This window comes from Oreochromis niloticus, linkage group LG16 (genome assembly GCF_001858045.2).
Source record: "Oreochromis niloticus isolate F11D_XX linkage group LG16, O_niloticus_UMD_NMBU, whole genome shotgun sequence".
In the NCBI taxonomy this organism is placed as follows: Eukaryota; Metazoa; Chordata; class Actinopteri; order Cichliformes; family Cichlidae; genus Oreochromis; species Oreochromis niloticus.
This window is the reverse complement of record NC_031987.2, coordinates 19267410-19290163: the sequence shown is the minus strand read 5'-3', so window position 1 is coordinate 19290163 and position 22754 is coordinate 19267410. Positions and strand designations below refer to the sequence as shown.

The window sequence follows — 22754 nt, the reverse complement described above, 5'->3', positions numbered from 1 at the left end:
ACAGAGAGGAAATGCTCCTCTTCAAACGCGTAAACTCTCAATGTTGATGGCGCATTTCAGAAGGAAGCTGCTAATAAAGTTACACAATTACACAGTGAATTCGTGTTTATTATTATATTTACAAAATACCACAGTTTTTGTCTTGGTCGTATCATTTTATTTTGTTGTATTTATCCGTGACACCTTAAAGGCCGGTCCACTAAGATATTGTCTGACATTAAACCGGTCCATGGCGCAAAAAAGGTTAGGGACCGCTAATTTAAAATAAATGATTTGTTAGTAATTGAGCAAGCGTTAAGCAGGGCAAACCGGATCAATGACGCTTGGTTGGTGCACTCAACAGCTGACTGCAGTGGCTCTTGAATTAAGCACCTGTGCACCTGTACACCTGCCATGCCAAGCGTTGACTCTGAAGTTAGGCGATGCTAATGTGCATGATGGTACATCGCTACTGCTGGCAAAACGGCGGACAGATGATGGACATAGGGTGAGCATGCTGCCATTAAGCCATGGATCCCAGGCTGCAGACTGAAGGGTGGCGTCCCCACCAGATGTCAATAGATGAACCGATCGCAGGAGCCAGGAATCTCCCCACAACCAAGAAGCTAATCTTCGGTGCCTTCTCAGTCTCACCTAGACACCGGCCCTGGTTCCCCTTTTCCTTTTTTTCAGATTGAATCCAACTGGTATGTACAGTAGCGTGCAGTCAGGTGAGGAACACACAAAAGGAGGAGGAAAAGTTTTCATGTAACTGTCCCAGCTGTCAAAGTAGCTCTCCATTGAATCTTTAATGTGCAACAGCGTGCCCCGATCAAAAAAAAAAAGAAGACTTATTTTGATCCATTCACTCTTAACTATTGAGAAGTATCTAGTAAGCACCCCCCCCGCTTCACACCCAGCATAACTGCAGCCAATTTCTCTACAAAATGGCTGGTTTAGTTAAACTATTTGGTAGCAGACACTAGTAAAGTAATCCAGTGACTTCAAATGTGTCTGTCACAACATGTGTTTGCAATTTTGAAAAAAGTTAGATCACTGATAGCAAAGATTAAAAACAAAATAAACAAAACAAAGCTATTACCAAATTTTCAAATTGACGTCCAGCTTTTGTTCAAAATAGTAAAGATGAATGTAGACTCATAAGTGACTGATGCTAAAATATCTTAAAATGGCTTTTTCTTCTTTACCTGTATTGCACTGGAAAATGTGACTGTAACTTGCCTTCACTTAAGAAAGGATTAATATTCATTCTCTCAAAAAAATGAAGTAACCTCAAGTGAATAAACTTGAATTTATTTTTTAAAAGTGCAGTAGAATGATTACAAGATTTTAAAGAGGGATTCATTTATATATCGTTCATAACTTCTTTTTTTATTTGTTTGTTTCTTTGTACTAATGGATGCTTCTTGTTTTGTCCTGGATTATGGCTTTCTCACTCACTAATCTGTGTCCTACAGCTCTTTCCCTTGCCTCTATGTTTCAGTGTGCTGAACACTGGATGGAATGATTGCGCCGTGAGGAGTTTGTGTTTTGACGTCAGTGGCCAGGATGTTCAAGCTAATATTTGATGTATTTGATGACCTGACGAGTAAAACTTGTTTTAATGTTTACAGTTGGCCACATCCTGTTTTGCATCTCTGAAGATATATAAGTCAAGGACTTCTGAACAGGGAAGCAGAGCACAAAAGTGCAAAGATGAAGTCATTTGCAGTCCTCATTCTGGCAATCAGCAGCTGTCTTTGTGATTCTCAAATTAAAAGCGATTGTGACAAAATTTGTGATGTCTGCTCTTTCACTCGTATAACTCAAGACCTGGGAGCTGTGGGAGAGAAAGTCACAAACATTGCGGATAAAATAACACTTCTAGAGATCAAGCTTCAAAAAACTGAAAAAGAAGTCATGGATCTGCAGAAACATATTGGAGGTAACACAAGTCAACTTGGTTTGATTAACTGTAAGATTGAAATTTAATTTTGTCCTGGAAATTCTTATTAAATTTGTTGCTTTCAGGCATTCCTCAGGTAGCCTTTTCTGTAGCCCTCCTTGATTCTGGCTTTGGAAATACTGGCCCTTTTGACAGTCCTACTCCACTGCGGTACAAGAACATTTTCTCCAACATAGGCAGTGGCTACAATCCTTCAACAGGTAGTATCTCTGTAACAGAGAAAGTGTTGCATGGAGAAAGAGAAAGTCATGAAAACCTGTGAAATCTAACCAGCTTTAATTTTTTGACAGGGATTTTCACAGCAATGACCAAAGGAATGTACTTCTTTCGATTCTCAATGTTTAACAACCTCAACTCTGTTCCCAACTCCGTTGTAAGCCTCATGAAAAATGGTAAAAGACTGACATCCGTCTGGGATACCAGTGGAAGTGATGCCAATGACATGGGTAGCAATGCTGTGGTCATCCCTCTCGAAGTGGGAGACAATGTGTATGTGGAGCTCCAGGCGAACAGGATTGTCTATGACGACAGCATGAACTACAATACTTTTAGTGGTTTTCTTCTGTTTACACTGTAATGTAAAGAACATGGTTATATGCTTGCATGACTTCTTATGCACGGTAAGATAAATATATGCATTTTCTCGGCTTTTTTCCAAAGGAGTTCAAAGTTTTCAATGTTTTATTATTATTATTATTATTATTATTATTATTATTATTATTATTATTGTTGTTATTATTACGATTCCTTATTTTGTTTATTGAGTAGTGGAGAGTTCAGATCTGTTCACTGTGTCATCTAGATTACATTTTTAGTTTTGCAAGTCATAAAACCCTTTATGTCAATGAGCTTGCCACTAATAGGGTGTTTAAATCATTTTAAATTTTTTGTGTATTGACAGTTTATGCAAGACCCACATTTGAAATTATCTTGTAGGTTATGACTTATCAAGGTTATTTCTGGAGTTTTAGGGTCCTGGAAAGCTTTGTCAAGCATATCTCTAATGTTTTTACCTCTCTAATCATTGGTGGTTCTTTAAAAATCCCTGGTAAGTTTGGATCACTTTGAAGGATATGCCAATGTTTTAAAATTATTTCTTTAATGTTCCTGGTGTTTGGTGTAAAGGTTGTGCAAAAGACAAGATTTAATTTAAGTTTTGGTTCTGTCAGTCTGAGAAATAACCTCAACATCTGGTTTGGGATTTATGAGGAAGATTGTGTGCGAGAATATTTTGTTTTTGCTATTTAATTTTCTTTTAGATTGTACCTATTTATTAGATAAGATTGAAATGGATGAATTAAGAACTAGAAACAGTTTCGGTGATTTGCATTGTAAAATGTCTGAACGGTTATTATGAAATAAACTAATTTTGTCTGAAAGGTTTTGTCTACTATCTGTCTAGCTTAAGTGTTTATATTTTAATGGTTGAAGAGGGTTACAAATTAAATTTATCAGAAGAATGCAAAATTCAATTCAATTGTTTTACTTTTTATCAACACAATGGCCTCAATGCAATATATGAAAAAGTAAAGACCCTACAATAATACTGAGAAAATTATCTATGGGTAGCTATCTAAGTCAAAGTTGTTGTTGGTTTTTTTTGAAGAAAGCGCCATCTCTTGGTGACACTCTGCAAATGAATGAAAGGGGCATGTTTATAGTGGAAAGTAAATATGCTCCAAGGGAAGGAGGGGAGACTCCCACACCTGACATGACACATACACTACGAAAAACATAACCCCTTTGGATGAGGTAGTAATAAAAATATAATAAAATGTAAAAAAAAAAAACATAAGTAAAAATAAATGTGAAGCAAGATCTAATGTACTCTTATTAATTATAGTCTTCTACAAAAAAGGTAACGCAATATTGATATTTATTATTTAAATGGTCTTCTTAATTCTTGATAAAGTAAACAAACCAACTAGAACAAAATGCTAAAATTTACATATCAGTGTGTACAGAAATATGGAGAGAGAGATAAATACACTGTAAAATGTAATATTGTGTTTAATTAAAAATATTAAATAGGCTGAACTCAATTTTTTCAATTTGTTCTTAGAACTCGATTTAAATAAGCTACCAGTACTTTTTATGAAAACACGCTGATAAACTCAATTTATTTGAGTTTTCCTAACTTAGAAAAACTAAGTAAGCTGGAAGTTTTTCTTCTAAGTGCGGAAGGATGAAAGATATGGTTTGATAATGCCACGTCACTACCGTCCTCCTCCCTAGCACGGATCAGTCCGCATTTGTTATGGAATATGTTGAGCAAACCTGGAGAAGCGTCAGCTCAGGATATTATTGTTGTCATTAGGGCTGAACGATTATGGAAAATAATCTAATTGCGATTTTTTGCCCCAATATTGCAATTGCGATGCCATATGCGATTATTTTTTAAGGTCTTTGTCTTCTGTAAAGACAAGCAATACATCATATAGTATGGCCAATAGTATATTACATTAATTTTAAACTGTTCTTTCCTGGAAGACAGACCTCTGTTATGATGACATGAGGTGATGCATGAATTGATGACTGACATTTTTATTTAACTTCTTCAATCACAACAGTATATTTGAACATACACAATAGTTTATTTTTAGCTTACAAACATCTGAGCATAAAGTGCTGACAAGGAACCCTGGTGTAAACATTAAAATGAAAGTCAGTACAATGTGCAGATTGCAGAAATATACATAAAAAAATCAGTGGCTTTACCACACTCAGTTTTTCGACATCTGTGAACTACTAGACAGTCATTAAATTAAAAAATAATATTAAATAAATAAAACTAATAAATAAAAAATACACACATCTTACTGATCTCTGCAGTCAGTAACATTACACATAAAGTGCAAACATAATAGCAATTGTATAAACACACACACAAACACGCCTTTAAATTAAAACTGGCTGAACATCTTGATTATCTGCAGTAAGTAACAGCAACACAGCACAAACTAAAGTGCACAATGAGTATGGCTCAGCTAGCCATAATCATCCTAGCTCACAGGTTTTTTGCTAGGAAGACCAGCATATCTACTTTTGCTGGCTTTAAGGATGAGCGAGTGCAGGTCACTATATTCCTTCCAGTGCTGAACAGACGCTCTGAGGGGGCACTTGTGGCTGGCACACACAGATATTTGCGGGCCATCTTGCACAGTCGTGGAAAGTGAATGTTGTGCACCTTCCACCAGGCTAAGGGATCATCCTCTCCGTCAATGACAGGGGTCAACAGGTAACTATTCAACTCTGCCTCCACGACATCTTCAAGTGGCAGAGGCAAAGCTGAAGAGGCCGCACTGGTTTTAAAAAGACTACCAAGAGTCTTCTTTGCCTTTCCCCCAGAGCAGGGCTCTAGAGTGCGACCAATATGGTCGCAAATGCGACCAAATTTTTCCGTGGTGCAACTAAAAAAAACATTTGGTCGCACCTGTTTGGGTAACAAAAAAAAATCTCTGCAACTCTCCATGTTGTCAACAGCAGACACACATTATGCCCCTATCGTGGACTAAACCAATCAGAGATAGTCAGGGGCGGGACCTCTCTGATTGGCCGTGGTCCAGTGGAAAGTGCAAGTAGAAGAGGGAGGTGAGTAGCTTTAATAAGGCGATATCAATTCATTAACGGATTCCACACAAAGACGTAAACACAGAGCGACCCGACGCATCAGCTTTGTCTTTCTCACCGGACGGCCCGCAGACGGACACGCTGTCGGAGCTTAGCGATTCTGATGCGTCGGGTCCGTGCTGTGTTTACGTTTCTTTGCGCTGATTCTGAGCTGCAGGTTTTGTCTCCAACCAAAATTCGCCGAGCCAAAAAGAAGCAGCAAACTGCGCTTCACATTTGATCAATGTCGTCATGAATTCCCTCTGACTTTTGCTGTTTTGCTTCCCCACGATAAAAATTACACTTCCTACACAGCTCCCTGTGTGTACTTCAAGAACAGTTTCCCGTCTCAAATCTCTGTTTTCTGGATTATTCATTCGCTTATTACCCACCAGTCTACCGTTGTTTACAGCGCTGTCTTTTTCTTTTTTCATGTAAATGACGTCCGTAAATGCAGAATATTGCAGAATATTTTTAAGGTTATCTGCTATAAAAAGCCAGACCAGGAAAATCTCCTTCATGTTTTTCTGTGTTTTATTCTCAGTTACTATGACACAAAGGCATCTGCTGTGATGTTCACAATTCTGATGAAGTCTCACAAGTGTCAGTACTGATAAATGATCAGAATTATAATATTTCTGACTGTCTGAGGCTAAATTGAATCGAATCAGGACTTTGAGAACCGGAATCGAATGGATTATAGAAATCAGTGATGATACCCAGCCCTAGTGAGCAGCCTAGGCCTGACAGAAGTGGATGTAGCTGTGGGTAATAAGAAAAGATGAAAAGAACTATTGATAACTTTTTTGTTAAGTTAAGGCCTGATCCGTCTGAAATTCATAGCCAGTGCTCTGACACAGTGCCATCAATCTTTGAATGCTGAAAAAGCAGCAGTGTATCCAGAAAACACACTTCATGCTGCAATAAATGCACTGCCCAAGTGTCCCCTCTCCCCACTGCCTTTCAGCAGCATGCAACAGCAAACAGGTCGTCAGAGGAGGCCAAGATGATGATTAAGTTTAACATTTTCTACAATATTGACAAAGCACTTTAAGCACAACATTGTTAGTTAATAATTTAGAAATGAATATTGTCTGTATGGACCTCCCTCCAAAGAAGGTGCACATGTAAAACTGCGGTGTTAAGCGAAGCGGTTGAAAAATTTGAGTGCGCCTAACTTTTGTGCCAGTACGCCTAACTTTTGTGCCGGTACGCCTAAATTTTTGAAGTTAGGCGTACCGGTGCGCCCATGTCAAAAAGTTAGTCTAGAGCCCTGCCCCAGAGGCCTGTGCACTTGGAGAATTTTGAGCAGTTTCAGTGCGAGACCTCTTCTCCTGCCAGATGGGAAGAGAGACATTAGTTTTGCAGTTAGCTTATATATAAATATTATGTGTTTGTGGAAATATAATTTTCAAGGATTTACCTGATTATGTGTACGTCTAGCCGATTCCACCATTTCTGTCTTCAGTCGGGCCTTAATGGCAGGAAGGTTGTCTGCGCTGATGTATTGCGTTTTGAACCTAGGGTCCATGAACGATGCAACATCCAAAAGCTCCTGGGTGTTGAGGTCACTATACTTGTCGTTGAGGTATGCCAGGACCTTGGTTTTAATTGATCTAGTCAGATCAGTGTCCTCAGCATCTTCAGCCAAGACTGATGTTGCCAGAAGATGGAGAACTGGCTTGAGGTAGGAGATGCTCACATACTCTTCTCCAGAAAGAGCATCAGTAAATTCGGAGAGAGGATGCAGTGCCTTATGAATGGACTCCAACTCTTCAGCATCCTGCCAGGTTGGGATGAGGGAGCGTGCATGTCGGTCACCTGTTAATACCTGCGATATGGCTTTCATCTGTTCCAGCACTCTGGCAATCATTTTCTCTTTGGACCCCCATCTTGTAGGGCACTCAGTAATGAGAGAGTGCTCAGGAAGCTTAAGCTCCTTCTGTGCCTCAGTGAGTGCTGCCTTTTTCTTCCAACTGTGCGAGAAGTGCCCCACCAACTTCTTGCACAGCCCAATTGCTCTTGATACTCTACCATCTTTGATTGCATTTTCTGGAGGGAAAAAAAATAAAGTAAAAAGTAAAATTAGTGTTAGACATACAATTGCAGTTATGATGCAAGGTTTCACCATTTCTCTCTCTCTCTCAAATTCAAAGTTGCTTTATTAGCATGACTATGGGAACAGTGTTGCCAAAGCTATTGTTACATACATCATGACATACAAGAACATAAGACCATAAGACAAAAACAAAAAAGAAAATACATAAGAAGAGGTGGGTACATCAGTGTGGGGTTGACATAACATATCTAGAATTAACAGCAGTAAAGAACAAGATAAATAATAGTGTGGTGTGTTTGTGGGAGAGAGTGATACACAGGCTCGCGCATACATGCATGCACACGCACGCACACACTCTCTCTCTCTCGCTCTCTCTCTCTCTCTCTCTCTCACGGCAGTAACTTACCAATAGCAAGATGTAATCTGTGTCCGAAACACTGGAGCCTGGTCCATTCGTTCAGCTGTGCTGCTTTCACCATATTTGACGCGTTGTCCGTCGTTATGCAGACAAGGTTGTCTTCAGGGAGATCCCAACACGCAAGCCCCTCTCTCAGGCCAGCAGCAGTGTTTTCCCCTGTGTGGTCTTCGGGGAAGTAGGCCGTTTGTAGGCTGCGAGCTTCGAGGTGGAGGTCTTCGGTAATGTAATGCACCGTCAGATTTTGATAGGGCTCTGCTGTACGGCTTGACCACATGTCTGTTGTCGCCGCAAAAAACTCAACAGCCTTTAACTCCGCTGCAACCCTCCGCCTACATTGCATATGTAGCTCGGGTATTGCAGTCTGACTGAAATACGTGCGGGAGGGCATTCTGTACCTCTTATCCAGTGTAGTTACCAAATTATTGAACCCAGGCTTGGTCACCGTATTGACGGGCATCATGTCTTTCGCGATGCAGTGGGTTACTGCTTTGGTGATTTCCACGTGCCGTTTTGAAGTGCGTTCATATGGCGTAACACCTTCAAACAGTTCGGTCAGTGATCCTTGCCGAGTAATGTTACTAGGTTTATTCTGCACACTACTAGATTTTTTTAGCCATACATCTATCATACTCTGTTTTGTGCTGAGTCTTAAGGTGCTGGTACAAATTCGTAGTGTTTCCCCAAGATGTAGAAACTCTACCAAGACAGGTTTTACACAGTACCTGACTCTGTGCGACATCATCTCTTTTAAACCCAAAATATTCCCACACGGCTGATGTGCAGTTCCTCTTTGGTACTAGCATCCCCGCAGGCTCTGGTTCTGTTGAACCTGAGGCCATTGTGTAGGCTACAGCTTTGCTTGCTAGTTCACTCTCGGTAGACTGTTTCAAAACTTTGCTCCCCGTGTCACGTGACCAGAGTGCAGCCTCTGTGGTTAGACAATCTCGTTTGATCATATCACATGTTTTACTCGCGCATGTCACGTAAACAGAGTATAATCGCAGCCTTTGCGGTTAGAAAATTGCACTTGATCATATCACGATATTATCGCAAATGCGATATATCGTTCAGCCCTAGTTGTCATTGCTGTGGATCTTTACCTGATACACTGACTTGGTGAGTAAATGTTTACTCTTATTCAAACTGATTTGTGGCTTCTCTTAGTTTAGCACCAGGTTTAAAATCTTGCTAGCTAGTTAGTGTTAGCCTAGCGTTGCTGCTGCCGCTGGGCTCATGTTACTTAAAAATTAACACCACAGCCTTAAAAACCTTACATAAAACTATGTCGGTGAAATTTTCTGTTGATTGTTTGAGAAAAGAGCCCAGACAAAATTCTTCGGGAGGTGGGTGGGGTAGGTGTGGGGGGTGGATAACAGAGCTCTCCGAAAATTTTGATAAATTAAGTAGATATTTAAGCATTACACAGCTACATTCTCGCCTGAAAATATCTTAAAAGGTTATTTTGTGACCCAGAAAGGGTAGTCTGGGGAAAAGGAGGATCGCATTTGTCGGCCACGGTTGTCGGAGCCTGTGTACTTGTAAGCGCGGCAATGGCGGAGGAGCGCCGCTGAAAAACTTATTACTTTTTCTGGGTCACAAAATAAACTTTTAAGATATTTTCAGGCGAGAATGTAGCTGTGTAAATTTCAAATATCTGCTCAATTTATCAAGACATCACATATTTGCAGTAGCGGTTTTAGATACGGGCGACACGGGCGGTTGCCCGGGGCGGCATCGTGATGGGGGGCGGCATCACGGGCATCGGCAAAAAAAAAAAAAAAAAATGCTCGTACTCATGCTGCCCCGACGGCAGCCAGCGCATATTGGGAATGTCATAGGGACCGATCGGTTTTCTATCGCCCATTTGCTGGGAGTAAGGGCGCCCTCCGTTTGCGAGGTGCGCCTGCTGCTTGCGGCACAGGGAGGAGAGGGCGGGGCGGCGGGGGATTCTCTGGCTGGCTGGAGCAGCATCTAATAACCAACTCGCAAAATAAAACAAAATAAAAACAAAACAACAAACACGAAAACACCGGACATTATGATACAGACTTATAATTTGTACCGATGTTTTTTTCGAAATTCTATACACGAAAACTGAGCGCGAGAGCCCTCGGTGCACCTGCACGCTGCTGAAGTCAAAGTAAACTTTATTGTCATCTCCGCTACATACAGTCCAGTATATAGAGAGACGAGACGACGAGGCTCCAGTTACAGCAGTGCAAATAAACAAACAATAAATATAGAAGAGTAAGAAAATAAATATACACTTTAGGACTCGGGGTAAAGGGATCAATAACAATTTAAAATTTATAATTTACAGTTTGATGATTTAAAGTCTCACACATAACCCGTCGAAAGGGGAGGGAGACCTGCTGCTTCCAAATAGAGCACATTTCATTCATAATGTTATAAATCCAAGCCCATTATGTATTCATGATTTGAATCCTGGGTTGTGTGAAATCTCAGAAATGCACCCTAGACAAAGTGAATCTGTGAACTAAGGTGTAGGTCTGTTAGATTATGTTGTGGTGATCCTCTGGTTGAGGGATGGGTGTTCATACTGGAGTGCAAAATTAAAACCAATGGAAGATGGACAAGAAAAGTTCAAAGCCATCAGGTGCTCAGTTTAGAAAAAAGAGAAAAGAAGAGGAGGAGAAATGAACAAATGATACAGGTAAACAGATGTGTCATTGGATAATGGCAGGTCATCCTGAAACAATCAGAATCAGAATACTTTATTAATCCCTAAGGAAATAATGTGGGTTACAGTTGCCCCAAGAAGAAATGGTAAAAATAGTAACAGTAACAGACTAAACTCCAAACAATACATTATGTTACAGATTTTAATATTAATTAGTCATTGTCAATTGTTGATTTGTCCTGTTCTCATTGTATGACGAATTATGATGTCTGTTTGGTAGCCGTTTGCATACTATGCATACTCTCTCTCTTCATATGTGTGTGTGGACAACAGTTTTATGTTAATGTACAATCCTTAACGTGTTTTGTGTGTGGGGGGGGGGGCGCCGCCAGAGGGAGTGTTCGCCCAGGGCGCCAAACAGGCTAGGACCGCCACTGCATATTTGTAAAAATGCTCCCACGTTTTCAGAGACGTCCATTTTTTTCATGCTTTGTGGCAGCTTTTGAACATCTGTGGCATCTATTAATGTCAAATCTAGCCTTTATTTAACAACATAAGCAAACTCTATGTTACAATGATTGCACAGCCATTAAGGATCAAATCAGTTTCTGAAAAGTGTTCTGTTTTTTCTCCCTCTGCTTGCTTCTTACTGTCTTTGAGGCTCGGGACCAGCACTCCTGTTGTTAGACAGAAAGACATCAGTAAGTATTTTGGTTTTCCAATATATTAGCAACTGTCAGTGACATTTATATTAATCAGGCTGAACTTTAATCATACTTTAGATCAGCCTGTTTTACTTATTGTTTTGTTTGTGCTTTGGTTTGGGGAAGTTGTTTCTTTACTGATCTTTTCCTGTCTTCTGTTATTAGACTTGAGATATGACTGCACTATGCTGTTGCTGGTGACCACAGTTAATTCTACAAGACATGCTGTGTAAGTAAACAAACAACAACAGTTTGTTCTGCATTTCTTGAAAGATCACATCCCCCAAACTTAGTTTAGAGGGTCTACACTGTATATAGTGAAGTCTGCAAGTTTTCTAACAGCAAAATTTGTTTTGTGTCCAAATCATTTTGCACATCATTAGAATGAAAGTTATTGGCCATGTTTGCATAGCCCTTTTTAAAATGATGCTTTCATGACATTATTGTGTGTCGGTTGGTGGTCAGGGCTATGCAGACTGACAAGTGGGACATTGAATGTCATCTCTCTGGTGGGGATGGGGCCTGAGATTGTTTAAATTGGAGTCTGTTTTATACCAAATGCAGAAAAAATGTTTTAAGAAAGCAATTAAGTTCATGTTCCAAAAATATGATTGTTTGCTTGCAGGACAACAGGAGAGACGAGTCCTCCGTCACAGATGGTGTGGTCAGTGAAGATGGTCGCCTGCAGGTTCAAGCTCATTGCATCTTCAACCCACATCCACTGCCACTGTACTTAAGGGAAGTTAAAGACTTTCTTCTGCACCTACATTTGGATCACCTCGATCCTTGACAGTCATTCAGGCAGTAATGCCTGGACTGGAAACAAGCATCCTTAAAATAATACAACATTCCAGCTCATGTGTTGGAATGGAAAACAAATGTGTTGTTTAAATTAGAGACTGCACTTGTGACAGAACAATAAATATTTTATTTTGATTATATAAGTAATGTAAGTACAAAACAAACTTGTGGTAGGCCTAAACTTATTTTCAGAATAATTAAATCTGAGACTTTGTTTCATTGTAAGATTATAATTGTTTGTTGTTCAGCAGAACATTGTCCAGTATGTTGGCTGTTATACTTTGTTGTGTTTGAAAATAAAAGTTGGGCTCATTTTAACATCATTACAAAAAGTGTTGTAAATTATTTTTAATCATATTCAGGTTACCACAAATTGTTTTTTCATTTAGTTGAACTTGAAATGTTTGTCAGTAGGTAAACAATTAGTATTGCACAGTCAGAGATATCAAGTTATTCTTAATACTGCAGACTTGCAATGTATAAGTTGTCCTAACAGTCATCTTAAGTAAGCTTTACTTAGTTTTTTTGAGGCAACGAGTTTCCATAATTTTTTTGAGTTCTGGGAACTAACAAGGCTGTACAGTGTACTCAAAATGAGTAAGTTGCCCTAACTTGGTCATCTTACGTAAACTTGATCCAATTTTTTTCAGTTCTGGGAACAAATGAGCTTGTACAGAGTACTCAAAATAAACAAGTTGTCCTAATTTAGTCATTTTTAGCTAAGCTTTACTCTATTTTTTTGAGGCAACGAGTTTCCATAATTTTTTTGAGTTCTGGGAACTAATTAGATTTTACAGTGTAGAAAAAAACTAAGAAAAATGACCAGAACTAACACAAAACGGTAGAACATGGTTGCAGAGTCTAATTACTAATACGTTAGTTATAAAACATTACGAGAAGAGAAAAGATAAGAAAGAAAGAAACTCAGAATGAGCAGAGCTGCTGTAACAGGCTGCCGCACACGGGGGGCGCCAGAAGACAAAAAAACCCCCAAAAACATCAACAACAAAAAAAAGCATGTAGAATAGCATATGTAGGCAAGTATATTTCTCCTCTTTTTATCAAGAAGCAAAGACAAAAAGGAAAAAAAAAAGTGCAGGGTTCGGTGGTTGAATCATCCGTCCCCACCAATGCCAAAACAAAATCTACGCCCTTGGGTGTAGAACAACATCAAAAAGAATTTACAATATGAATAAGTAATAAAGGTTAACATGACTGGCTTCAAATACCCACACTACAGACCTGCTAAGGAATAGTCGTATTTGTACGTTGGAGTATTTGTGCCACATTAACAAAAAGAATAGTGTCTATTCTCAAAACATTCAAATCATTTTTTTTCTGCATGCAACCTGAATACTCCTTTGTATATTTGACTGTACAAAAATACAAAGGATATATTTTGAATAATTCTTAAATGTGTCACAAGATGGCACTCCATCACAAGGAATGAAAGCATCTATACCGAGCAGTAGTCAATTAGTCAATTAGCCTCTAAATACCAGGAATATGACTTCATAACACCTCTGCTTAACACAGTCACATAATAAAATGCTCAAATCCACATTAAAGATTAAAAGAGACCAAAAAATTACAAAATAAATCCTGGACAATTTTAAGAATATAGTCATTATTCTTAAAATTGTCCTATCACCCAAAGGATTTATTTTGTAATTTTTTGAATAATGAGCCACGCCAAATATACACCAGAGTGGCAATATAGGAGTATTTTTAACATAATACAATCAAATTCATAGTCTTAAAGGGGACATGATATAATGATAATAATGATGATACAAAGACTGATACTGTTAGGATGCCTGGGTCGTTGACCCAGGGCTTTTGAGTTTATTATATTATTTATCATTTCTAGTCTTTGGTTTCTTAGAGTTCCGTCTTATGGTTTATGTCTCTGTGTTCTCTAGTTGCTGTCTCCCCTGTCAGCTGTATCCCCTTGTCTAGTTCGCGTCTCTGTGTATCCTTTGTTGCTATATCCCCGTGTCCAGTCAGTGTCTGTGTCTGCCCTGGTCCCATGTCTCTGTTCCCTCTGTAGTGCCTGCATGTGAGTCTGTGTCTTTAGTTCAGCCTGTGTATGTTTCCTGTTTTACTTTGAAAGTCCATGTCTGATGTTTATGTGTCTGGTTTTGCTTCCCCTTGTCTCGTTTGGCCTGATTTGCCCCAGCTGTGTTTCCCTCCTGTTACCCATTCCCTGATTGCTCCCTCTGTGTATTTAAACCCTGTGTTTCTTTGAGTCAGTGTCGTGATCTACCGTTCATCTTGCTGTGTGTTCTGTCTGTCCGTGTAAGTTTATTTTGGATTCTCAGTTTGGTTACTTTTTTGAGGTTAACATTAAAGCTGTATTTTAAGTTCACCTTAAAGTCTTCTAGCATCTGCACTTTGGGTCCTCCTTACCACCACTCCTGCCTGCACACAGCCTTAACCTAACAGATACTACTGAACTGAAATATGCAAAAACCTCCTCTTTCAAAACTACATTTTATGCAGAATTCATCCAAAAAACATCCAAAGTGCTGTTGTGCCACCACTGTTAAGGCCTTGCATTGAAATGTACTTCTTGCACACCCTAGCTACAGAAAGCTGGGGTGTGCAAGCTCCTCCTCACTATATAAAATGTTACGTTTTCCCTCTCTCAATATTTTTCTTACTACACTGCCTCAAACTGATCTGAGTTCACTGTAGTTCCATTATAATCACAGTTATGCTGACATCCTTTGCAGTTCAGTTATTTTTAACTTTGGTATTGCAAAATGCAATTCCTACATGACATGTTTCAGTATCTTTAGAGTCATCGGTTTTTGCACAGATAAGCCTGGAACAGGTTATCTATATTGTCCATAGAGAAATCTTTGCTACTTTTCCCTGTCAGGTAGTACATCTGTTACCTGTTACTATGTGTTAATATTACTGGCACAACTTATAACAATAGAAACGAATTAGAAGTGAGGAAGTGGTAGGATCAACTTCACCTCCAGATCTACAGTAGATGCCAATATTACCAGCTACATTTGGTGGTGATTTTGAATTTAAAAAATCAGCTGTAATATTAAAAATAAAGGCAAAAAAGGTCATGCATTTACAGAAAAATGATAGATGCAAAGTTGTGAAACCTTTCAGTAGCTTATACAGCTGTTTAAATGCTATTATTTCATCATAGGGAAGAGGTGAACCTTGTGTCATGGAGCTGATTTGTACAACAGAGATTATCTTGATGGTAAACAACAAAAAATTCCAAATCTTCAGATGTTAACTGTAGATATAGAAACTGATGGCTGTCAAAGCACAAGTTTTGTCCAGAGGTGTCCATAAATAAACAGCACTTCACTGGAAGATGCACAATATAATGTGAATGGAACCTGAGTTAGGCAAAAACTGTTATACTGGCCATGTAGGTGAAACTCCTCCTGATCAGGACAAAGAATCTGATGAGTCTGCAGAGAATATATTGTCATAATATTATCAGATAGTAAACTACAATTTAGAGATTCAGAAGTGATACTCATACAATAACTTTTTTTCCCCTTTGGTACATGTCCCAAGTCCTTAGAAAAAACAACAACAATAATAATAATGATAATAACATATTGTTTACACACAATGTTATAGTCACACACAATGGTCCAGTGAAGTTTAAAATAAATTAGTAACAGTTTTTTTCAGTGCAAGAATTACAGAGAAAACTATGAAAGGTTTTTATTATTATTTTATGTGCAAACCAGTGTGTCCTTGTACTCTCCATTTAAACTGTTTCTCGTTTTTCATTTAGCTTTTTTCAGAACTTTCTTCTTGTAAAGTCCACAGAATGAGCTGAGTCTCTTCAAGTGCTGCCTGTCATGTACACTGCAAAACTTTGGAGTTGTGAAGAGGCCATCTATGGATTGAAAGTGCAATTAAAATTAATTTGTATTTGTTAACAGAAATAAATTAACAGAATAGCAAGCAAACACAAAAACAGCAGTAAAGCAGTAAGGAGAGAACATGAATGAAAAAGTTACTCATTATATATTTTATTATCATCATCAGATTGCTATCTAAATTGTGGTTTGCTATCAGAATTATAAGATCAAGTCCCCTCTTTAGTCTTCTGTAAGTCATACACATGACATGCACACAAAGGCACCAACTATGGATTGTAAATGTAGATAACTTTATGGAAACTACAAGTGAGAATGGAAAGCAAACTGTAAAGTGAATACATGACTGAAAACACCGTGAGAAATGACAATCTGAATAATACAAAGTTATTCTAACCTTTCCTCCAAGCTGAACATGATGCACATGATACTGGACAGAAGTCAAGGTCCTGTTCTTGTAAAGGTCCTTTTTCAGGCACCTGGTCCGGCTTTTTCTGCAAAAGTAAAACTGTGACCATGCGGCATTTTATTTCAAATTGTTTATGAATAACACTAAACTTTGTTCTACAAACTAAGTTCTGATGCTGTTGGGATGCTTTTTAAATTTTAAATAAAAACAGGATGCAATAATTTCCACATCTCATAAACTCTGATTTTATTGACAGTAGAAAATGAAAAATCCAGCAAGTGTTTAAATGAATATTTTACTTTTTCATTTAAAAAACAGTTTTAAAAAACTCTTTTTGAATTTGATGGTAGCAATGTATTTCAGAACAACTGGGATAGGGCCACAAGATGTGACATACCTTCAGTGTTGTTTATACTGCAGTATATGGTACTAACAGGGTCTCGTGGCTCAAAGAATGGCATATGGCCAGACGGGGCGGTGGTTTGTGTTAATGAGTTTAGGTCTCAATTTTAATTTCAAGACGTTTTAAAACAATTCCAAGCAATCTTCATTTCAATAACATGATCTGAATTAAAGCTGAGTAGTGTAAGAATAGGTTATTGTAGTATTAGGGATTTAGTTGTATTAACGATAGTAAAGCATTATATTAATTTAAGTAGGTCATAGGTCAAGCTGCTAAACATTCACACATAGAGCACATAGAACTGGGAGAATAAGTCAGAGGTGTATGTGAGAAGCAGAGATGACAGAGCTGCCGTTGGTGGGATAAGGAGTTGGTAAACCAAAGCAAGGAGAAGACAGTGTGCGGAGAAGTGGGCAGCAAGGTCCTGTCCTCCTTCCTATAATGCAAACTTTCTTCTAATTGCCCGCTTCTTCTAAAAACAGGGATGTGAATGATTGAAACTGCCATGCTCGAAGCCAGAGGTGGGCCCTTGGCCTGAAGAGGCTACAGTAGCAGTGTTGTCCTCCCTCTGATTGTGTTCCCTTGCAGTTCCTGCTTTGAAACAGAAAAATGTCCAAGTCTCGGTGTAACTGTATATGTGGATGTCTCGTCAGCTCAGAAGTGACCATAGATTGAATTCTGCAACTCTGTATATTGACTCCTCCATGTGTTATTTTTCAAATGAGCAGTGGTACCCTGTGGTTAAGAGAGACCCACATACAAAGACAAAAAAATACAAATTAAAATCGGGGGAGATTCTAAGATAGGAATTAAGGTAGAGATGTAAGAGTGCTAAAGATAATAAAGATCTTATGACCTCTTCGGACTCAGGAGGAAATTGATCCTCGACTGGATCCTGATTCAGTGTCCTCGTCATACCTTTTCTGCAGAGAAAAAGCAGTGACCATATTAATGCTGTCCAGCAGGTGCTTCAGGACTTTATTCTACGAGATCTGGTTAGTAAAGGCACTGTACTTATTACAGTGTATAAGAAACACAAGACATCAGTCTCTTTGAAAAGTTGCTAATAGTGATAATAATAATTATTTATGGTTGTATTTTAATATTTAAGTAGAGGAATGAATTATAGACGTAATGTATGAAACCATGGCTGTAATTACACCCACCACGATGAAAATGTGAAAAAAATAAGTGTGTCTATGAAGATAGTGGATTTAAATAGTTGCAAATACAGCATGATTACTGTTCGTCAGTTCTTTTAGGTTTTTTTTTTTATTTTTATTGTGGTTACTGCAGTAATAGGGTTTAATTATGCAATATTCTGAAAGGTCTTGATGCATGCTCATTTATCCAGGTAAGGAAATCCCAGAAAGTTGATCCTGTTCTTCTAGATGTAACATTTTCATTGGGACAAACATTTTTTCACTCATCCAACTGACTTCTTCAGTCTGAGCTGACTGCAGGTTTCCCCAACCTTATAAACAGTACATTTGCATGATGACCAGAACTAGCATCACTGGTTAACACTGGTCTGTCAGTATTAATCAGTTAATCAGAAATTCAAATTATGATTTAATTGAATAATGGAGAAAAGATATCCAAACCTACTTAGTCCTGAGTGAAAAAGTAATTGACCCTCTTATTTAATAATGAATTAACTTTAATAAAACATTCTTTTGGAAAGCTAAGTTCTGTTTCACTAACCACACTCAGGCCTGATTACTGGCACACCAGCGTGAAGAAGGCTAAAGATCTCAACAGGCAACACAACATGCCACGATCTAAAGAAACGCCTGAGAAACAAAGTAACTGACATCTTTCAGTCTGGAACAGTTACAAAGGCATTTCTAAGGCTTTGGACTTTGGTGAACCACTGTGAGAGCCATTACATGCAAATGGAGAAAACTTGGAACAGTGGTGAAGATTCCCAGGAGTGACCAGCCTCCCAAATTTACTCCAAGAGGTTTTTTTTTTGTTGCTTTTTTTTTTTTTTTTTTTTGGCATTTTAAAATATGATGGCCAAAAGTATTTAGGTTTAAGTATGAAAGTCTTAAGCCTTAAAATAACACATTGGTGTACTTTTCTGGTTGTACAATGGAAACATGCAGGCTGGGGTACGGTTACCACAAACAAAAAAAAAATGGCTTCAGAGTCAGTGTATTAAAACCACATCAAACTATTTTTATGCTACTGGCATTTCCTCTTTGCACCTTCGACTCTATAGAGAACTAGTTTGCAGTACTTACAGAAATACCAACCAAACTATGTAATTACATTTTCTTTCCTTAATTGTCAAAAAAGCATTTAGGTTTTCTCAAACCTTTGATTATTTTGTAAACTAATAACTAATAAAACTAATAATGCAACTGGTTATGAAATAAAAGATTAAGTTTAGTAATAAAATAACCTTCTGAGCTCAGTGAATTCTTGGTCAGGTGTGAGCATTCAGCCTGTGACCACTAATGTAATGATTTTGTTATTGAACTGAATTGAAAGATGTCAGTTCATTTAGACTTTATGAATCTGGATTACCCTGCAATGCAGCATAAATTTCCTTTACTAAGATTACCTTGCAATTAAATGCATGACAATTTAAATCTTCAGCTCTATGAACACCGTCAACTAATTTTTTTCTCATTTGATGCACCCTTTCAATATTTGAACACCTGGACATTAATAAATTAAAACTAAACTGCATGGTAAACATAATAATCATGCAAGAAGACACTATAGAAAATGACATGTGAGTTTTATGATGAAATCTGTCTTCCCAGCACTGACAATAAATGTACAGCAGCATAAAAAAGAGTAACGTTCTTCAATCTATTATGAAGTTAAAAAGCATTTACTCACCTGCAGAGGAAAACAGCCAACATGATGCCACATAGAATGAATCCAATTGCAGGTGATAGTATGGATAGAAAATACTTTGAAATGGATTCTGTAAAGCAGCATAGATGTAATTTTCATTGGTTATTGAAGCTTTACTAAAAGTGATTGTGAGATGTTTTTGTTCTACCTACTTTTGGGCTTCTCAGACACAGTTAAATTCCACGTAATGCTGTGTAGGCCATCTTTGCCAGTTATGCTACATGTATAAAGTCCTTCATCCTCAGGCTGAGCACTAAAAACAGTTATCTCTGGAGGTAACTGATGGTTTATTTTCAGTTTGTAAAATGAGAAATTTGAAAAGGTGCGATTCAGCACAATTGAATGTTGAAAAACAGATCTGCCGTTGGTCCAGGAGATTTGTGTTGCATTTTCCTCAGATATGTTGCAAGTCAGGGTCACAGAATCTCCTGTGATCACCATCACACCTCTGTGTCCTTTTTCAACAAACTCTATTGTTTAAAGGGAAGAAAAATGATTTAAAAATATATTTCTGTATTTGATCTGCATAAAAAGACAAATATACTCTGTACCTGCAAAGACATGCCACACCACTAATAGCTGAGTGAAGAGCAGTGCTGCTTGGTTTGGTTTCAACACCATGATCATCAGATAGAGAGAGAAGCAGGCTTGAACTTCGCTTTGAACTTTATTTGTATCTGAGGAGGAGCCACAAAAAAGGAAGTGGTTTGTTGCTGTTTTGCTGAACTCAAACTCACGTGTGTGTATGCGTTTCATTTTCGTGGAATAAAACAATACGTTTTATAGGAATAATGGATTCAGGGCATTAGCTTAACAAGAAATTGCCACAATTTAAGTGATTCCCCACTTGAAATTTAGTCACTCATGTTATAAACGGATAATCAGATGCACCCGATTAAAGGAGAAATTTTCAATTGCAGTAAAATCACATCTGCATGGTTTATCACACGTTACCCACAAGAGTATTCACAACTGTACAACATGTTGCATACTTGATCACGTAGTTGAACCCGTTACACCTGGCCTATCCTAATCTTGGTGCAATAAACATTTTTCTTTTGATATCTTGCACCATATTTTTGACCGGAAGTGTTAACACAATAGATATCGTCTCGCTGTTTAAATGTATGGTCATCTTCAAAGTTTAGAGTTTCTGTTACAGCTTGATCACATTTCTAACGTCTTGCTATCATTTGGAAACTAGTTCCACTGAGGCAGTGTGTCCTGTAGAACAGCATTATTAGAAGGCTTGTGTTTTATGGACAAAATCGGCTTCAGTGCAAAAACAAATAAATGACACAAGTGTTGTTTTATTTTGAGCAGTCCACATTAAGATAATAAAGTGTGTGCTTCTTTGTTTTGAAGCTGATAATTATTTTACCCATTTTGCGGTCTTCACTCCTGCTCATTAAGAAGTATCTTGCAAGCACCCCCTGCTGTACTCCAGCTGAACTGCAGCTAGATTCTAGAAAAAAACAAAACAAAAAGGCTTTTTGGTTTTAGCTGTTTGGTATTAAGTTGTAACGAAATCATCCAGTGTCATTAAAGGTTTCTGACTGAACATATTTCTGCAAATTTGAGAAAAAAAGAGCTAGTTCACAGCAACAAAAGATAAAAAGGTGAAAGAAAGAATTTCACTGAAAAGTGTGATAACTTGCCCTCACTTAAGTATGTGTCATGATCCTGGGTCTATGACCCAGTGTTTTGAGTTTATTGTTATTATTTTCCAGTTAGTGCTGTTTTGTATTTGTTCTTAGGGTTTGAGTGGTGTTTCTATCATCCCTACCTGTGTCTCTCCTCTGTGTTCTGTTCGTGTCCCCAGTTGGTTGTGTAAAACAGTCTGTGTGTTTCCTGTTTTACTTTGTAGGTTTGTGTCTCGTCATGTCCATTAGTTCCAGCTGTTTCCCCTCCTGTGTGCTATTTCCTGATTACCTGATGTGTGTATTTATACTGCGTCTCTGCTTGTGCTCCTCGTCGCGTCGTCTGTGTTTCTCTGTGAATCTCTGTGTACTCCGCATTATCCCGTGTTTCTCCATGTCTCTCTGCTCCTCGCTCCGTGTTCTCCTTTTTGTATTAGTTTTCCCAGTTTAGGTTTATGTTCGGTTCTGCTCCACACCTTGGTTTTGTGCACTGTAAATAAAACCCACTTGCACCTCCGCCACTGTCTGCTATTGGATCCTCCTTTCTCACCTTCATACGACTGCTGCCCCAGTCATGACAGTATGGAAATACATTACCTCAAGAAAACTAAGAAACCTCAAGTAAACACATGTTGAATCTGCAGTACAGTGACTCCACAGTTTTAAAGAGAGGTTTACTCATTTATTGTTCAGAGCCTCATTTATAGACTATTAAAATAAATAAAATAATAAAAACCAGAGTGAAAATGCATGTTCTTCCCCCCCCCTTTTAAAAATAAACTTCCTGATGTCCTCATGAATGCTTCTTCCTTCATCCTGGGTCATGTTTGCTTTTTGATCCCGAGTGTCCTGGACTTTGGACTTTGGACGAAATGTTTGCACTTTGAGGAGTTGCTGTTTTCACATCAGTGGCGCCTTTCTCTTTTTCTTGCTCCTCTGTGGCCAGCTTTTTATTCAAGCTGACTTGTAAGACCAGAAGGATTTGCATTAGGTACTTTTTTAAATTTCCCCATCAGGAGTCAATTACATGGGCAGGTTTTAATGTTTACAGTAGGTGAGTCCTGTTTTGCATCTCTGAGTGCAAAGAGGAAGACATTTGCGATCCTCGTTCTCACAATTGGCTGCTGCCTTGGCGATTATCAAAGTAAAATTGATCGTGACAAAATCTCACTGCTAAGATTCATTCATTCATTCATATGTTGTGAATTTACAAACTTGCTTTTACAGACACACTATGCTTAAGATACCATACTAATCACCACCAAAATATTGGAATGAATTAATAAAGTGGTCATTTGTATAACAATCACACATAATATTGATAAAGAAGATTATAGGACTGTATTATCCATTCATCCATCCATTCCTCTTATCCGTATGAGAGT

General features: G+C 38.3%; 3 protein-coding genes across 3 annotated transcripts; 1 reads left to right on the top strand and 2 right to left on the bottom strand.

Annotated features, from left to right (window-relative positions):
* Window positions 1–1688: 1688 nt before the first annotated feature.
* On the top strand, window positions 1689–3313 carry LOC102077496 (complement C1q-like protein 2). The gene is made up of 3 exons (XM_005457877.1): window positions 1689–1924; window positions 2011–2145; window positions 2236–3313. The coding sequence occupies exons 1-3, from the start codon at window positions 1696–1698 to the stop codon at window positions 2520–2522; spliced, it is 651 nt and encodes a 216-aa protein (XP_005457934.1). The 5' UTR covers window positions 1689–1695; the 3' UTR covers window positions 2523–3313.
* Window positions 3314–6819: 3506 nt separating this feature from the next.
* On the bottom strand, window positions 6820–9094 carry LOC109197437 (zinc finger BED domain-containing protein 1-like). Its single transcript, XM_019352434.2, has 3 exons — window positions 8020–9094; window positions 6978–7606; window positions 6820–6888 (listed from the first exon to the last, which is right to left on the bottom strand). The coding sequence occupies exons 1-3, from the start codon at window positions 8771–8773 to the stop codon at window positions 6820–6822; spliced, it is 1452 nt and encodes a 483-aa protein (XP_019207979.1). The 5' UTR covers window positions 8774–9094.
* Window positions 9095–16686: 7592 nt separating this feature from the next.
* LOC102077997 (uncharacterized) lies at window positions 16687–21555 on the bottom strand. The gene is made up of 7 exons (XM_019352349.2): window positions 21516–21555; window positions 21111–21194; window positions 20281–20406; window positions 19882–20199; window positions 19712–19799; window positions 17715–17781; window positions 16687–17593 (listed from the first exon to the last, which is right to left on the bottom strand). The coding sequence occupies exons 2-7, from the start codon at window positions 21136–21138 to the stop codon at window positions 17513–17515; spliced, it is 708 nt and encodes a 235-aa protein (XP_019207894.1). The 5' UTR covers window positions 21139–21194; window positions 21516–21555; the 3' UTR covers window positions 16687–17512.
* Window positions 21556–22754: the final 1199 nt, after the last annotated feature.

Excerpts from the sequence above, each read along its gene's own strand:
- LOC102077496 (XM_005457877.1), top strand. The coding sequence starts at position 1,696 with ATGAAGTCATTTGCAGTCCTCATTCTGGCAATCAGCAGCTGTCTTTGT. Across the intron at positions 1,925-2,010 it reads TCTGCAGAAACATATTGGAG|GCATTCCTCAGGTAGCCTTT; the intron begins GTAACACAAGTC and ends TGTTGCTTTCAG. Across the intron at positions 2,146-2,235 it reads TGGCTACAATCCTTCAACAG|GGATTTTCACAGCAATGACC; the intron begins GTAGTATCTCTG and ends ATTTTTTGACAG.
- LOC109197437 (XM_019352434.2), bottom strand. The coding sequence starts at position 8,773 with ATGATGTCGCACAGAGTCAGGTACTGTGTAAAACCTGTCTTGGTAGAG. Across the intron at positions 7,607-8,019 it reads CAGATTACATCTTGCTATTG|AAAATGCAATCAAAGATGGT; the intron begins GTAAGTTACTGC and ends TTTTCCCTCCAG. Across the intron at positions 6,889-6,977 it reads CTAGACGTACACATAATCAG|GAGAAGAGGTCTCGCACTGA; the intron begins GTAAATCCTTGA and ends CCCATCTGGCAG.
- LOC102077997 (XM_019352349.2), bottom strand. The coding sequence starts at position 21,138 with ATGAGCAGGAGTGAAGACCGCAAAATGG. Across the intron at positions 20,407-21,110 it reads GAGTGAAGACCGCAAAATGG|ATACAAATAAAGTTCAAAGC; the intron begins GTAAAATAATTA and ends GCTCCTCCTCAG. Across the intron at positions 17,594-17,714 it reads TTCCTCCTGAGTCCGAAGAG|GGTACCACTGCTCATTTGAA; the intron begins GTCATAAGATCT and ends TCTTAACCACAG.